A 17916-nucleotide genomic window follows, 5' to 3' on the forward strand; every position below is an offset into this window, starting at 1 on the left:
TTTTGGTATATTAATAGTATCATTTCTAAAACGTCTGAATGTTAAGTTATTTTAGTCCATTATGTTTAAAAATCAATAAACATTCTCTCTTAATATAGTTAACCAAACATTATATTTGATGTATGTCTGGTCGTATATCTAAGGGTAAATCATTGTTCCATTTTCTTTCTCTTTCCACTACACTTAGTAATAGTAGCTCTATTCTACTTTTGCCTACTTGTCAATACCTTGTCAGATCGTGTTGTACGAATATGGCCTTTAAGGTATTAAACAACAAGATTCATTCGTCTTTTAGTGTTTATTGATTTTTAGGACTAAGTCAGTTCTGTTTGAGTGGTGTTAAGAGGTTTTTCTGGAAGGGGTGTATTCATACGGTATTTTATTACATAAAACTGTATCATTACGTTATGATAGTCTTTTAAATCAAAAGATGAGATTTAAGGAGACGCCTCTGTAAATAAATTATTGTGATTTACGAAAAAATTAAGGTAATTTTAAGACTGTTTATTAGTGATTACTTATGAAAAATTATTTTATTTACATGTACTGTCCTTTTGTTCGGTCAATTAATATTTGATGTAATATTGTAATGTAGCTTGGAAGTAGCATATTCATTATTTTTTTGACCAGAGGGCAACATGTCGGCTGCAGGCACCCCTTCAACAGATCCATGGGTTATTGTACCCCGTGAACGGGCTCGATATGAAGAACAATTCAAATCTTTGAAACCGAACAATGGGATTATTACAGGTGAACAAGCAAAAGGTTTCTTTTTGCAGAGTCTTTTACCCCCAGCCATTTTAGGTCAGATATGGTAAGAATGAGATCAAGTTATGTTACTTTTAAGTTGTGATGCAATTAATTACTTTAGGGGATTGGCAGATACGGATTCAGATGGAAAAATGGACATTAATGAATTTTCAATAGCATGTAAACTTATAAATCTTAAAATTAGAGGATTTGAAGTGCCCCAAGGCCTACCACCATCTCTATTGGCCTCTCTTAAACAAACACCTCCAGCCATTCCACCACTACCCAATGCTGGTTTAATGGGACATCCACCTGCTCGACCTGAGCCCCCTAAAATACCACCTGTTGCTTCTATTCCACAAACTCAGCAGTATATGACATCAACTCAACCTATGATTGGAACTGCTCAGCCACTAATTAATTCTGCCCAACCTCTAATTGGTACTCAGTCTTTAATTGGAACTAGTCAGCCATTGATTCCTACTGCACAACCTATCACTCATCAACCTTTAATGGGTAATCAACAGTTGGTTCAAGGAATATCTGGGAACACACCAAATATTCCCTTATCAACTGGAATCGGGGCCACCATACCACCAACAGGGATTGTACAACCAGTAAATATAATGGGTGGTACAGTTTCTAGTTCTGGGTCAATGATTCCTACTGGTAAGATATAGTAAAATTTTGTTTATCCTTTTCAGCAAGCATCTGTTTTTAGGAATTGTTCCTCCAATGCAGACTAATGTCCAACCTTTAGTAGGCAATGTTCCATTGAATACCACAATAACACCTATTAATTCTACTTTACCACCTGCAATTTCTGGTTTTGGAACTCAACCATCAAATGCTGGTAGGTTATTGATTAAAATAACTTTCTCCCAATTTTTAATTTTGTAGAACTGCCTATAATAATTATGTTTGTAAAAAATGTTATAGGTGTAAACATATTATCACAGTATAATACGTAAATAATTGTGTTGTAAAACCAGATAACATTTTATGTTAATTACATGATTATAATGATAAAGTTTGCTAATAAGCATTAGAACAATTTTGGATATTCTGCATTTTCCTTTACTGTATTTTAGGTATTATTCCTCCAGCTATTCCTCCCATAGCCACATCACTTCCAATGGGTTCAGTTGGACAGTTATCCCCTGTAGGTTCAATAGGATCAGTGGGTGCAGCACAAAATGTAGGTCCAGGTGCCACAAGTACACCTAGAGCTAGTGTTACCAGTTTAGATAGGACCGCATCCTTAGAATCAGCTACGTAAGTTTATTTTTATTTATAGTTGCATAAAATAATATAAACATATATGGCAACCCTAATGATTCTTTTATTATGCATTTATTTATAACCTTTCCATTTTTAATATTAGCTTATTTTTTCATCAGTAGTGACTGGGCAGTTCCACATCAAACAAAACTAAAATATACGCAAATATTCAACACGACAGATCGAGCTAGATCGGGCTTTTTATCTGGTGCTCAGGCAAGAAACTTAATGGTTCAGACAAAATTAGGTCAGCAAGTTTTGGCTCAGATCTGGACTTTGGCAGACATGGATAAAGATGGACGTTTGGGTTGTGAGGAATTTGTATTGGCTATGCATCTTTGTGAACAAGCTCTAGCTGGCATTCATCCACCTGTTAAGTTAGCACCAGATTTAATACCACCTTCATTTAGAAGGACAACCAGAACAGCTTCAGTTTCAAGTCAAGGTAGCACTGTAAATGCAGATCATGATCCAGCATCAACTTTACAACAGCAAGGTAAATGAAAATACATTTATAATTTGTTTATTTTCAGTTTTTACAAGTATATTTTTTTAACAGTTGTATTTTAATTTTTTGTTTCTTATTACTTATTTTATAACTTAATTTCATTTTATTTCATATATGATTTTTGTGCTTATAAATAGTGTTTTATGCATTCAGTGTGAGTTTTTTTAAATGTAGATTTCTATATGTGTAATTGAAAGTTTTACATTATATTGATACGAAGAAATTGTTATAAATGTAGTTTCACCATGAAGCTATAAACTTACAAACTATTTTTTGTGCAAGTTCGCAGTGATGATTAAAGTCAATAATTAACTATGCCGGGGAATGTAAAAACAAATGTCAATGTAATGAAAACCCTGTACTCTATGCATATTTACTACAACATTTCAGCTTCATTTGAAGATAAACGAAAAGAAAATTACGAAAAAGGACAAGCAGAGTTAGAAAGGAGAAGGAAGACGTTATTAGACCAACAAAGGAAAGAGGCCGAAGAAAGGGAAAGAAAGGAGAGGGAAGAAGAAGAACGTAAAGAGAAAGCACGACAGGAAGCCGAACGTAAAAGAATGGAAGAATTGGAAAAAATGATGCGAGAGCAACAAGAAAAAGAAAAGTTAATGGAAGAAGGTACCTATTAATTAGCGTTTGTGCACAAACAAATGAATGCGAGTTCGTTTTGAAAGATTTTATTGTTTATTATTTATTGTGAAAACCTATTTGTTATTTTGTTCGACAGTCAGTTTTGGCGTACCGAAAGTTTAAGAGAACTGAAATATTTTATTATTAGATTAACGATATCAGTCTCAGTAACCTGGTGTCATTTTTGACAGAATTTGAATCTCATAAAGTATGCGTTTTGAAACTGTATCGACAATTTGTGTGATGCGACACATGAATATAATGTATGAATGAAAAATGAATACTATGAAGTTCCCAAAATGTATTGACTGTCTATATGAGTTTAAAAAAAATAATTTGTAGAAAGGAAACGCCAAGCTGAACAACGAGAAGCTGCGAGGAAAGAAATGGAGCGGCAGCGGCAATTGGAATGGGAAAAACAACGACTTCAGGAATTACAACATCAAAGGCAGAGGGAACAAGAAAATGTCTTAAAGCTAAAAGCCAGAAACCAAAGTCTCAGCATTGAATTATCGTCTCTAAATGATCAAGTACGAGATCTATCTCAGAAAATATGTGATACACGGATAGGTTGGTTCGTTCCTTTTTTGCCTGCAACGAATTTTAACATATTTATTAATTTTAAGGGGTTTCGAATGTTAAAACAACAATTGATGGAATGAGAAGTACTCGAGATACGCAGATGCAAGAAATGTCTCAGTTGAAAAATAAATTGAAGGATCAAAATGCTAGATTATTGGCGCTGTCACAAGAAAAAATTAAGTTGGATGCAAGAAACAAAATCAATACTCAGGTAATTATGTTATATGTTATCGCACCCTATTTTTTGAATGATAATATTTTTATTATTACTTCAACTTTATATTAGTAGCTAAATAATGTTATTATTGTAGGACTCTGAACAAGCAAAACTTGTCTTTGATAACAAGGAAATTACCATTAAGAACTTAAAGGAGAAGATGACAGACATGCAAGCAAATATTGATTCCAAATTATCAGATATTGAAAATAATAACAGTCAATTATCAGAGTTAAAATCACAAATGAATAATCTCATTACAGAATGTGAGACTTTGTACAAATCATATGAGGAGAAACGAAATAAAGTAATTGAGATCGTTTGGATCCTTTTTGTTAGTACTATAATTCTTTTGTAGGTTCTGGAATTAAAAAATTCGGCAAAAAATATCGATTATAGTGACGCCTGGAAAAGTAACGACGACTGGGGTAACAATACCTCTAGTGATTGGCCAGTTGATAACAATTGGGGCGATAGTACCGTTCCTCCAGATATCGAAAATATTCCGGGGGTCCATAAATATCGGGCGATATATGAGTTTAATGCTAGAAATAATGATGAAATATCATTTCAACCTGGTGATATTATACATGTGAGATAGCACGATGCATGTGTTAATTTTTTTAAATACTATTATTTTTAACTAGGTACCGGAACAGCAAACTGGCGAACCAGGTTGGTTAGCTGGTGAAATTCGGGGACATACGGGATGGTTCCCAGAATCCTACGTGGAACCTGTTGATGGTGTAGGCATTAAGGGGGCTGAAACTACAAGTTCTCAACCGGAGCAAATTCAGTCACCTGAAGTAACAGCTGAGCCGATGAAATTAGAGTAAGAAATCGTTATTATTATGTTATATTCTGTACTGCATGTTGAATTGTTAGAAAGGTGTATTAATTACAGATATTTTAATAATAATGTGAAATGTTTTATAGGGGCATTAGTGAAGTACAAGAGACAACAGAACCAGTAGCAGTGATAGAACCCGCCCCAGTAACTACTGCAGGTTAGTTTATAACATACAAGGTTTACGAATATGTTTTGACTTGTTTTTGTAACTTTAAATATATATAGAGAGAAATTGGTACACTAGATTTATCATTCAAATTATTGTATGGTAGATACAACTTTTTAAAAGTCTAAAGAAGCAATGCCTGGGTGAATTAAGGCATTGAACCTTAACACTTTACCATCAAGTCATTCAGTGGCTCCCAGGTGCATAGTATTTGCACCCTGTCAATTCTATTTTATCGATGAAGTTTTTATCGTTTCTCTCTCTACCCCTTCAGCATTATCTAATCCCCCTTCCTATAAACCCTCTGATTTTATTCTTGCACTGAATATCCTTCAAAAAAGTTTACATAGACACTGTTTTTGAACTATGCCTTAAGATGTCTTAAGATGATTTTTAGAAATTGTTTATTCACACATTTCTATACTCATGTCTTATATGTGTGTGTTTAATAAGGGTATTTAAATTTTTATAGTTCAGCTCGAAGGTGAACCAGAATATTTCATTGCAAATTATCCCTATCAGTCCCAGGAACCTGGGGATTTAACATTTAATGCTGGTGACGTCATTGCAGTATATAAAAAAGACGGAGACTGGTGGACGGGAAAACTTAACGATAACGTTGGCATATTTCCTAGCAATTATGTGCAAGTTGTCGAAGTAAGTATTTTCTTTTTGTATTTCATTAGGGTTTATTTGTTGATTTTAATGTTTTCGTGTATGTTGCTTTTATTTTTGATCTTATACATACATTTTATTTAACCACTGATTAACATTAACATAACACATGAACACATAAAAATATCCTTACAGTTTTGCTATAAGGATATTTTTATCAAAATTGCTATTTGTGTGTGTTTGCGAGTGTTGTAACATTGTATATTCATAGCAGAGTGCGCCTGTTGCTACAGTTGAAGTAGCGAAAGTCCAATCCGCAAGTGATGTTGAAACTGTTCCGACTGGGGTTTCTGCTGCGGAAGTAACGTCTGCTTTAGAGAATATTAGCAATGTTAGTACCGTCGATAACGAGGTTTCGCAAATTAACGAAAATAAATCTGCCGAAAAACCAGTCGATTTTTCCGCTGCGTCTAATGCTCAGGTTTGATTTGGCCGAATTTAAAGATTTATGTTTGATACCTAATCGCTCCTTCCAGGTTTTGAAAGGTAAGAAGCCGGAAATTGCTTCGGTAATTGCTCCGTATCAGGGTACGAGCCCTGAACAACTGTCGCTAGCGCGCGGCCAACTTATAATGATCAGAAAGAAGACGGATTCTGGATGGTGGGAAGGCGAACTTCAAGCTAAAGGCAGAAAGCGACAAGTCGGTTGGTTCCCCGCCAGTTATGTGAAAATCTTAAATAGTTCTGGAAAGATTAGTGGAAGGACCACGCCAGTATCGACAACCAGAATGCAACAGGAAGTAGTTATTGGTAAGTTAGTTTTTTATTTAATGTTCCTCATTTATTGACAGTAATCATGTAGATCGACTGTCAGGTTCCTCTGGAAATACACTAATAAACTAACTTTATAATAAATAAATATTCATTTTAACACTGATTTTAATTTGATATGATTTTATCATATATATTTGATTTATTTAATTTACAGATAAAGTAGTAGCTTTGTATCCATATACAGCTATAAACCCTGACGAACTGAGCTTTTTGAAGGATGATATTATTAATGTAACAGCTAGAGAAGAAGAGGCATGGTGGAGGGGAGAACTGAATGGTGTTTCAGGATTATTTCCAAGTAATTATGTGGCACCATTGCAGCAGAATCAATGTGAGTAACTAGATATCTGTAATTTGTCTAACTTAAGGAAATATGTCTTTAATAAAAATCATTGAAAGTCAACTATTGAAACCTGCCCCTCAAAGATTATTCAATCCTTCACATAGCTCTCGTTTTATTTTATAGGAGTGTGCACCCATCCTACCATACAATGCTGAGTAGTTACGAAACTAGAACCAAAATTTTGTCTAGTGTATGTTGCATATAATCTGGATGTATGTGTTTTTCCAGTTAGGATAAGCGTTAAGGAAACTGTATTATGAATCTACTTGTTCTAACCTATTATATTGTTATTAGTTAAAAGAAAGACAAAAATGAAATCTACTGGAAAGGCTGGTAGAAATTTCGGTTGAATAGACTATTAAATCTACAACTCGCTTTTTTTAACGAATTTCGAGGCAATTATATTTTAAAATGGGATACATAAAAATATGCTTTATTCACTTTTATTAGCTTCTACTAGCCTTTTAGCACACTTAGAAATTCCTTTGTGACTTCCGAATCTACTATTGTGATCTGCTTCTGCCTATTAACATTGAAATTTTATGCGATCATCTTATTTTTAAGTTAAATGTGATTGATTTTTGCTCAGTTTTGTGGTACATTGTCGGAATATTTATTGTATATTTTTATATTTAGTTTCAGTGTAAGTTTGGTAGGGTGGGTGTAGAATGGTAAGGTTATATTTTGCTATTATCATTAATTGCTTTAATTTGTATATCAATTTATACCACCCTACTAAGCACTAATGAATATTTTATTATATGATATTTTTTACAGAATATTTATGAAAATTGTATCTTTGTTATTTATTAATAGTAAATATCAATTACTATTAAATCTAATATCAAAGTTAGATTAATAGGCCCCAAATTTAGCTAGGCAATAAATGATATGTTAAGCAAAACGTTTTTTAATTTTTTTGGTAATAATTTATTATAGACAATATGCTCTTTGTGCTTAATAAAAACTATCCAACAAATCTAAAATTAGATCTATCAAATTATATAATTTTTTACATTCTTTAATTTCAAACTATAAGTTTCGTATATTGTTAATGTTTTACAAGTAGTTTTAAAAATGGATATTTATCTAATAGCGGTTTTTCTTTAAAATTGGTGAAATTTCACTTTCTATTAAATATGTGTATTTTTCCTTTTTCATTAGTGTCACCCCAAGGCAAAAAACGCCAAGAAGCCATCAATGAATTAATACAAACAGAAACTGCTTATATTCATGATATGTCAATTGTTCATGAAGTGTTTGAAATACCTCTGAGAAAAAGTAAGCTAATTTCTACAAAGGACGTTGATGAAATTTTTGTGAATTGGCAAGAAATTTTGTTGTGCAATCAACAATTTTTAGAAGCTTTAACTAATGCTCACAATTTGGACATTGACACCATAGGAGATGTGATTTGTAAACACGTAAGTTTTATCATCAGTCATTTAACTATTTGCAAGACCTCATTGTTGTAGTTGCCTAAAATGACAGCTTATGTTACTTTTTGCGGAAAACAATTGGAGAGCGCTGTCTTGCTGCAGCAACTGACCGAATCTTCAACAGCATTTAGGGAGTTCTGTAAAAAATGTCAAAATAATTACAAAACAAAAGGCATGCCCTTATCGTCGTTTCTGTTGAAGCCTATGCAACGAATTACTAAATATCCACTACTCATAAATAAAATTTTGGAAAATACTCGCGAAAGTCACCCAGGTAAGTTGATTTACATTCACCTAATTATCCATCGTGAGCCGTAATTCTTTTTAGATTATAAATCCTTAGTGGAGGCACAAAGGATTTCTGAAAAATTCTTGAATTCAGTTAATGAAAATGTTAGACTTAAAGAGAACCAAGAACGAATGCAATGGCTTCAGCAATGCGTTCAAAATGATTTGAATTTAAAATTCAACAGTAATACGAACAAGTTAGGCATAAGGCAACTCCTGCATTATGGAACATTTTCCAAACTGAAGACCGGCAAGGATTTGCTGGGATTTTTATTTAATGATTTGTTTATACTGGTACAACCAAGTAAGAATATTACTGGGCAGTTCAATTTTCAAAGGAACTTTAATGTTATTTATAAGTTATATAAGCAGGTATGTAGATTTTTAACTGACATGGCAAACCATAGTCATTATAACATTATTGTAATCATCTTTAGCCTATACTTATTCAACATATTACGGTGAGCAGAGAGAGTTCAGATTCGGTGGAATACGGCACCGACTCAAACAGAGTGATTAAAATTCACGATGAAAAAACAGGCTACAAAATATTTCTATTAGCTTCGACTGTACACGAGTGTAATACGTGGTCCAAGAAAATAGAAACAGCGAGAGAAGCTTATCAGAAAATAAATAATTTAAATAAACAAAATAAAAGAAAAACCCGTAAGTTTTGTGTTTATAAAATTTAGCATAATTAACACAAATGTTTTGGTTGAAATTGAATAACAAGCTAGCAAGTACAAATATTTTATGGATATGTAAGTTTGTTCAATAAGTTTTGATAATAAAATTTCATCACTGATTGAGTAATAAACAAATAGTTAAAGAGGCGTCAATTTAAGCCATCAACTTATTGAAGAACCCTATAGTTATTCATTTAATTTCAAATAATTTTAATAAAACACTAGCGATATTGTGACGTTAAATATATTGTGCTTTTTGTATATTCAGAGCTCCATTTGGGGCCTTCGTGTGGTCGTCTGCTTGTACTAGTCCACAAAGGGAAACGTTTAGTGTTATCGGGTAAGCAACATTAAAATTTATTACATATTTCTAGTTTTTGTCACGAACAAATGCCTAAACATAATTTCAATAAGAGCTGAAGAACTTGCAGTTAAATGTACTCCTGAAACATGTAATTATAGCAGAAATAGAGGTAATCTTATTCGATATTTTAATTCTTTGATTACCTACAAAGCTAGCTTTAAGTTAATATCATAATAAGGACTGGGAATAAGTTGGGTAATTTACCAATAGATAACCTTAGTATCTTTAATTGAAGCTTACATCATTCCAAAAAAGTATGTTCACTATAATTTTTGGGACACACTTCAAATTTTAAAAATTTTACTTCTCTAAAAGTCTCCTTTTCTACTTTTTTATTTCTCCTTTTCACCAACTAGAGTTTAAGGGGTTAATGAGGATTTTGAGCTACTCTTAACTCTAGACAGTCAGAAGAATAAATCAATAATTGTCATGCTCTGAGCAATGGGTCTGTAGAACGACTGTCGCTCTGACCGCTGCACTATAAAAATGTATTCTAGATCCTAATAATATGAATTTAAAGTTCAAGGAAATATTTATTTTAATTTTCTTTGATATTTTGATACATATATATTCATATATAATTGAATTATTATAGAGGTATGATTAACATATAGCCGCATTATTATTCATTTCATATGTTAATAGGAAAATCTCACAACGAAAGCATTTACTGCAAAGTAACTTTGGGTAACCAAGAACAAGAGACTGGCTTTGCTCGCGATTCTCTCAACAATGGAAATGTTCCTCCAAATGGCGTACCGCAGATACCTTCATTTGTTTGGAATCACAGCATGCAATTTCAGTTACGAAATATAAATGAAGAAATTTTAACATTTACTGTATTGGAACATAATCCATATAGTCAGGATGGTAAGTGAAGAATTACTATACAGGAACGAAGGTCGGGGAAAAAGTATTTTCGCATTTTTCATATATTTTTTAAAAAATTGATCAGTAATTATAGGCTGCTTTGTTTGATATCTTTGAAACGCGTCATAGTATGACGTCATTGAATAAGTATTACTAGAGGTATGCTACTTTAAAGCTCTCTTTTAGAAAAAGTCGAGATAATTTTTTCTCCAAAATATTATAGTTACTAATTTTGTTGCATATTAAATGTTGTTGAAAAATAGGTCATATCTATTCTATTTTCTATTTTAGAATTCTTAGGAAAAGTGGAATTGAAATTAAAGGATATATATCAGGAATCATTAAACACAAACGGACCAATATCAAAAAAGTTAATTTTACATCAGGTCGAAACTGGTGAAATATCAGTTAAATTAGATTTGCACATTTTTAAGACATACTAATTTGTATGTTGTGTTATTTATGTTATTGTTTTTGTGAATTTTTAATTTGTGACATGAAATTTTTTTTTATATATTTCTGTCTTTTACAACATTTTTGTCCAGGTTGAAAATTGGAGTATTAACAAGAGTATTGAAATCAGAGTATTAACTAAATTATTATTTATTCCCTCCTAAATTTTAAGACATGCTCAAAAACTGCCAAATCGAATGGTCATCAAAATTGTAATGTATTTATAAATATCTACAAATACTTTATTGTCTTTAATTATTACTTTTCGGTTATAATTTTGACAATAATACATGATCAAAATACCTATCTTACTGTAGTAACACATAGAGAGTTGTTTATTAGTGAAGGCTTTCTCTGTTTTAGGGCAGCTTTACAATCCTTATTCAGTATTGTTACAAAACATTAAGGTAATGCTATATGTGTGCCTATAAATTCTATTTCTATGTATGGAACATTGATTTTGTAGCATTAAAAATAATTTTTCTGAAAACTGGTTATATATATTATCTCATCAAATCATTTATTCTAATATTTACTCTTTTACATTAATTTTAAAAGCATAAAATATAATTTATACACTCTATTGCATTACCTTGCGTTTTTAGATATTTTACATAAGAGTTTACATATTCATAGTTGAAGGTAGATAATATATTTCTTAATATCCCTACATATTATATTGCTATTTTGTTGTTAAATCATTGTTAACATATTTCTATATCACAGTTATAAAATATAATGATATACAGTTATAGCTATTAACGTTTATCAGATTACTTTTTATATTTCTTTCTATTGCTTTGGATGGGCCTAATGCCGCAGATTGAACTTGATAACAATAATTCACTACTAATTGTAAATATTAAACAGTACGCTAAATAAATTAATGAATTACAAGTTATTGTTTTATTTCCTACACAGATAAAAAACAAAGGGGGTGTTAAATTTACTTAATATATATATGGTAATAAAATAAAACAAATCATCTATTTAAGAAAATAATTTATTTTTAATTTTACTGTATAATAAATAAATAAATTAAAACGTGTCTTATAAAAAGTTAATAATAACTTACTAATTATAAAAATGTAAATAAATTACTAATTGAAATTTAGGTACTCAGGAATATAAAAAATTATTTGTATTTTCTTTGGCTAATTTACTATATTCCTTCTTATGCATAATTTTAATATCTGACAGTATAGTACAGGTAGATTGCTAACTTTAATACCTTAATGGTTTTGAACAATTATCCTTATTCTATAAATTTTGTTCATTGCAATATTTTTTAGTATAAATATATCAGTAAAAATCTTCATAATCGTTGAAGAAATACTGACATTGATATTGACTTGAATTCTATTATATACATCTTGAAGTACTCTTTAAACTAAGGTCTCTTCAAAATGCATAATAAAACATTACGTAACCCCATGAAGTATGTTATACTATTCACACAACACCGTTTGAGTCTTAATTCTTTCGTTCAATACCTTTACTTAGAATCTAAAATTCAGTCTAAATTGTAATTCTATTAATTACTCTTCTCTTTCTGCGATACTGCGTTCGTTTTTGTTATCCGTATCGGGAAAGCTATACAAGGGCTGAAAACCGCCTATCAATTGTGGTTTGAAGTTTTCGATATCGAACTCGCTTGTCGTGGCGAGGGGAATTGTTGTAGTTTCCGTTTCCTCCACCGGTGTCGTTTTAGCCTTGTCCCTCACGACTGACCAACCATGATTCGTAGCGGCGTCTAATTTGACGCTGGCTTGGAATGGCGCTTGGAAATCTTGTTGGTCGGGTCCTATTACCGTTTCGATATCAGAATCGATTTTATGATTATATTTATGATTCGAAGGTACTAACGGATATTTGGTAATGACTTTTTTTTCGCTTCCATCGGTTATACTGGGACGGATTTCTGGAATGACGGGACTACCGTAATTTGGCATTGAATATTTATCAGAGTTCATAGTTGGATCGGTTGGCGTGTAGGCTATAGCGATGGGTTTTTCCGTGTAGGTTTTCAGGGTAACGGATATTTGGTTTGGGTTATGAATTTTTTTGTTGCCATTTACGATTCTGGTTTCGACATTCTCCCCCACGGTATTCCACTGATTGTTATAGTTGAATGATTCCGTATTGACATCCTCTAATTTATTGTCTGGAACGCTTGAAGCTGTCAAAACCGGTTCAGGTCTTTCTAGGGGGTACGGAAACTCTGATTTATTGGAGAGACCGGGTATTTTGGGATGTGGTTTTAGAATAGGAGCGTCGTTTCTGTCCTGTTTGTGGAAATCAAAGTCATTCTCAATTTTCGATGGCGGTAAAGGCAATTCGGCCCTAGTTCCAATGACCACTCCGTCGGAATTTCCGCTTAAAAATTCCGGATTAAATGGAGTACTTTCCACTGGGTACACTCTATAAATAGTTTTGTTATTATCGTTTGTTAGTTTTTCAGCTTCTTGCGCGAGAATTCTTAAGGTATCTCCATTTACTTCCTCGATTCTTTGTTTTTCTGGTATTATATCCTTTTCCTTTTCGCTCTTGGCTTGAATCATCTGCAAAGTTTCCACCTCTTCAGTTCCGTCCGAATGTCTCCGGTTAACTATTTGAATGTTTGGGGGGGTTTGATATAAATTTATTTCGGGTGGATTACTGTTCAGAGGTCTCCGCGGATTTTCGTTAATAATTCTGTCTTCGGCTATAGGAGTTTGATTATCTAAACTTTGTAAAGCCTGAGCGATAGGTCTACGTTCCTCGATTTGTACCGATGGTGGACTTGGCGGTGGTCCCTTGATTATATTTTTCTGTTGATATGAGTAATATGGTACTGGTGGCGGAGGCATCATTTTCTCGAAATAACCGATAGGCCTGTTCGATGGTCTTTCCAGTAATGGTTGTCTGTTGAGTCTTTGATCGTATAAGTAAGGAGGACTGTGTGTATGATGATATTTTACGTTGGGTCTGAACTGCGGTAAAATATTTGGTAAGTTATCGATTCTTTTGTACGCAACTTCAGGGCGAGGTCTTGGAGGTCTGACGTATTCAGGTTTGCCGTTGTAAAAGTGTCCTGGTCGTGGATCCCATGGCGGTCTCATAGGTCGATCAGACGGCCTCGTTGGAGGAGGAATTTTAATGTCGCTTTCGCGTGGAGGTGTCAGATCACTCGGCAACTGATGATACATTGGTTTAGAGTTCAATTTCAAAACCTCCCTCGTAGGAAGTGGCGTGGGTAATGTTTGTTCCGTCCTTGGCGGGATTAAATTAGAATGTATTGGTTTCTTATCGTCAGGAAAAGCAACGTTTTTAATGTTATCGTTGGGAAACTGTATTCTGGTACCTTCGTGTTCGATATGTGCATCCATTACTTGTCCCGGTATTTGTTTAATGCCATTTACCGGCATACCTATTGTTAAGGAGGCTTCAGAATGTTGAAGCGGTTGTATTGTCACCGCACTTCCAACAGTCTCTTGTGGTGGGGCAGGTTTAAATGACTGAATTTGCGGACCGTTAGTATCAGTGTTACTGCTGTAACTCGCTTCATGTCCGAATAACGGTCTAAATGGACTTTCATCAAACGGACTCTCTTTTAAAGCAGTACCAACGTACTGGCCGGGGTCCCCGACACTTTGATGGTGTCCCACCACAAACGATACAGTGTCTTGATCTGGCGCAATATGTATGTTACTTGTACTCGGTACCATAGTGTTAATGGGCTTTTGTTGCTCGCTAGGATATGGACGACGTATAACTACAGGAGGTGGTCGTACTTTCTCGCTATTTAGTTTCTCTCGCAGGTTCTGAGTAGCTACAATAATTGGATCTCTATTAATAGGAGCACTAATGTGATTATCACCCAAAGGCAAAGATGTAACTCTTGAAGTTGTTGCTTCGGTGGTTCCTGTAGTTGTCGACACCTTTATAGGAGTCGTGCTAGTCACTGTACTCGATTCCACGGTGAAATAAGTGGGTTTAATATGGAATGTACTTTCAGATGTTTTGTTTATTTTAGATGAACTTAAAGGTTCTACTGTTAATGTGTCATCTGAGTGGACTTTGTTCTCGACCGCTATATTATCTTGTAATTTGGGGTTATGATAATCGTCTTCGTCGTTATATTCGTAGTTTGTATATTCGGTGTTCATTTCTGATTGAAAATTCTGTGGTCCTGCGTGTATGTTCGGGTAATAGCCTTTGTTGACCTGCGTTGATTTTTCTGTCTTTGGCGTTGTCGTTCCTACGATATTTTTGTCAAATTTCGTAGGTAATTTTATCGGGGAATTCGTGACCTTCGATTCACTTGTAGTTGTGATTTCATCATCGTAACTACCGAATAGTTGTTCGAACAGACTCATTTCTTTTTTCGTTGTTGTAGATAAAGTTGATGTCGAGGGAATATATGTGCTTTTAGTTGTATGTTTTATAGGTTCAGTTGGACTATCGTAATATTCGTAATCTTCATTAAAACTGGGATGAGACATACCAGAATTCAACAAGCTCACTGGTTTAGTGGTCAGTTCCGGGTATATTCTTTTTGTTGTTGGCCTTGGTGTTGTTGTTGTAGTTGTAGTTGTAGAGGTTGTGGTAACGCGAGTTGTCGCCATCGTTCTTTGAGTCGTTCTAGGGGTGAAATACGAGCCGGTGGTATGATACGTGGGATTCGGTGGTGGTCTTTTAGTCGTGGTAGTTTTCGGTACCCCAAAGGTATCTTTATGGTTATGGAACTTGTTTACGCTACCCTGAATCTTTGTACTGGCGTACGAATTGGAAATCAGTGGATACACGTACTTGTCAGGGTTATATTTAACTGGGAGATTTAAGAAATCGTGGAAGTTCGTGGTCAACTGGTTGACATCGTTGGGTCTGTGACTTCCGTAACCGCTGATGCTACCATCCTTCCTGTCGATATTTTTCTTATCGTATATATCATCTGACGGTTCATCGCTGACGTATTCGTACAAATCGTCGCTGTCGGCTTTGAATGATGGCGACTTGTTATTAAAATCGATCTGCCCGGTACTGGGGTCCTTCTCAACATAGAATGGTTTTCCTCGATTGAAGATATTTTCGGGAAGATTGTACCCTGGTCGTACTAACGCTGAAGGATCGGGAATTTCTTCGGAATCCGCACTGGATTTGTTTTGGATTTTATCCTAAAATTATATATGAATATTAGTTTTCAGATAATATCATATTAAATCATATTAACTTACAACTTTTTCCGTTGACAATTCTGCACTTGCGTCATCATATTCATAATCATATACTAATGCTTCATCCGATTGATTCTTGTTATCCAAATGTCCCCCCATTAGGGAATTGCCGGCTACATAATGATTTAACAAGGCGGTAGATATTAGTATTTTCAATATTGTCAGCAATACATTCTTCAAATCCATCTTATCTATAACAAAATAAATTAACCGTTAGTATATATCGATGCAATATTAATAATCATAGTAGGCTGAATAATAATTGAATTAATTCATTAATTCAGTTACAATACTTTGTGTAAAAATGTAAATTTAATTAAAATAACAATTATATTTTAAATAATTAAACACTAGTGGTACACACATTACTGGTACAAAATTAATTCTAAAACATAGCTAAAATTCACATAATGTTACAGTGGTTTATAATGAGTGTTACTAGTTGTATATACTATATAATGTAAAGTGTCACCTATATTTGTTCATATTAATGTCATGCTATTCTTCCTAGTAGTTATTAAAAATATTATGTGTAAGTATATAAGTTTGATAAGAATGTGTAAGGAATGGGTACTGACGCAGTTATAGACAGTATTGGACATGTTTGGACTAAGTACATAGATGTTTTCAGATTAAAAATGTAAAATTACAGGTTACAAGGTACCTTTAGAGCACATAGGTAGCGTGAAAAACAAAGTGCAAAGGAAATACATCAATAACATATCCATGCTGTTACTTCGATATTGAAATATATAATATTTTACTTCAATTTTGTTCAATTCAATTTTAATTAAAAGCTTTTATTTGTTTTATTTGAATTAATTTAATTTCTAAAATATATTAGAAAATGTAAGCAATATAATGTTTCTTTTTATTATGAGTTAAGTTTTTCAACTTTCTATTAGATTAATTGTCCTAAAATATTGATAATTGTAATCGCATTGTGATGAATTATTTTTTAAAGGGAAACAATATCCTTAGCTAAATTTATTTCTCTACTAGCTGGTAAATAATAAAAACGTCAAACATAATGTCATTTTATTTAAGTTTGCTTGCTCTCAACTAGCAAATCATATACTATAACTTATTTACTTCCCTGTAGTCTCAATATTAGTTTATTGGTACCTTAAATAAACTCAATTTTTATTTATTTATTTTCCAATAAAGTCTATATAATAAAGCAGCCAAAGCACGTCATCAAAATGCATGATATCAGCATGTCGCAATGTTCCACATCATCAAAACGAACTGAAATATATTTTCATATTCATATTTTCATAAACAATAAGTAAATTATAATTAATTCGTTAAATTATTACATTAAATTAGTTCGTGAAAACCATTGGTCAGACCAAATTTATCTACAACAAAGTAAAATTAGACCAAAATGTTAATAATGAAATATATTAATATTTAAAAATGTTTAAAGATTATTGAGTTGTCCTTGTATAAGGTAACACGATATATGTTGACCTGTATTACTTGTTTTAAGACGGCGATTATTTAACATTTCCGGTATTTCTGTCAATTCGTTACGAAAACTGTACTTCTAGTTTGCCATCCGAACATAAATTCGCGTAAAAATAGGCCACGGAACCAAATAAAGATTAGACTTATGGAAGTACGAAATAATTCTTCTCGTCAACAGTGGAACATAACCAGCGACATACCGTTCGGTTACGACGTCGATACCGCTCCATAAAATAGAGCTAGCGGTACTGATGGTACCGCTCGCCTCGTCCATAGTCAAAACAAAGCTAAAATGAAAAAAAAATCGCCTATTTGCATAGACCACGCTGGTGCCGTTAGATCGAGGCT

General features: G+C 33.2%; 2 protein-coding genes across 7 annotated transcripts; one reads left to right on the forward strand and one right to left on the reverse strand.

Annotated features, from left to right (window-relative positions):
• Positions 1 to 238: 238 nt before the first annotated feature.
• Dap160 (Dynamin associated protein 160) lies at positions 239 to 11779 on the forward strand. 6 transcript variants are annotated; one of them, XM_076407566.1, is made up of 25 exons: positions 239 to 263; positions 313 to 488; positions 631 to 814; positions 872 to 1419; positions 1472 to 1603; positions 1842 to 2025; positions 2151 to 2527; positions 2930 to 3163; positions 3518 to 3745; positions 3802 to 3968; positions 4069 to 4281; positions 4333 to 4566; positions 4622 to 4806; positions 4911 to 4981; positions 5463 to 5647; positions 5877 to 6086; positions 6142 to 6415; positions 6594 to 6770; positions 7947 to 8206; positions 8258 to 8495; positions 8550 to 8881; positions 8947 to 9175; positions 9464 to 9535; positions 10205 to 10429; positions 10721 to 11779. In XM_076407566.1, the coding sequence occupies exons 3-25, from the start codon at positions 639 to 641 to the stop codon at positions 10870 to 10872; spliced, it is 5103 nt and encodes a 1700-aa protein (XP_076263681.1). In that variant the 5' UTR covers positions 239 to 263; positions 313 to 488; positions 631 to 638; the 3' UTR covers positions 10873 to 11779. The 6 variants fall into 6 exon arrangements, with proteins under 6 accessions (XP_076263681.1, XP_076263676.1, XP_076263677.1 ...); XM_076407561.1 differs by lacking the exon at positions 9464 to 9535 and adding an exon at positions 9570 to 9668 and having other exon boundaries at positions 10721 to 11009; XM_076407562.1 differs by lacking the exon at positions 9464 to 9535 and adding an exon at positions 9570 to 9668 and having other exon boundaries at positions 5880 to 6086; positions 10721 to 11009.
• Positions 11780 to 12276: 497 nt separating this feature from the next.
• On the reverse strand, positions 12277 to 16284 carry LOC143198828 (uncharacterized). The gene is made up of 2 exons (XM_076408338.1): positions 16099 to 16284; positions 12277 to 16038 (listed from the first exon to the last, which is right to left on the reverse strand). The coding sequence occupies exons 1-2, from the start codon at positions 16282 to 16284 to the stop codon at positions 12421 to 12423; spliced, it is 3804 nt and encodes a 1267-aa protein (XP_076264453.1). The 3' UTR covers positions 12277 to 12420.
• Between the last annotated feature and the right edge of the window lie 1632 nt (positions 16285 to 17916).

Source organism: Rhynchophorus ferrugineus, unplaced genomic scaffold (assembly GCF_030347505.1).
Source record: "Rhynchophorus ferrugineus isolate W39M unplaced genomic scaffold, kcgeb_rfMv2 rfM6, whole genome shotgun sequence".
Taxonomy (NCBI): domain Eukaryota; kingdom Metazoa; phylum Arthropoda; class Insecta; order Coleoptera; family Curculionidae; genus Rhynchophorus; species Rhynchophorus ferrugineus.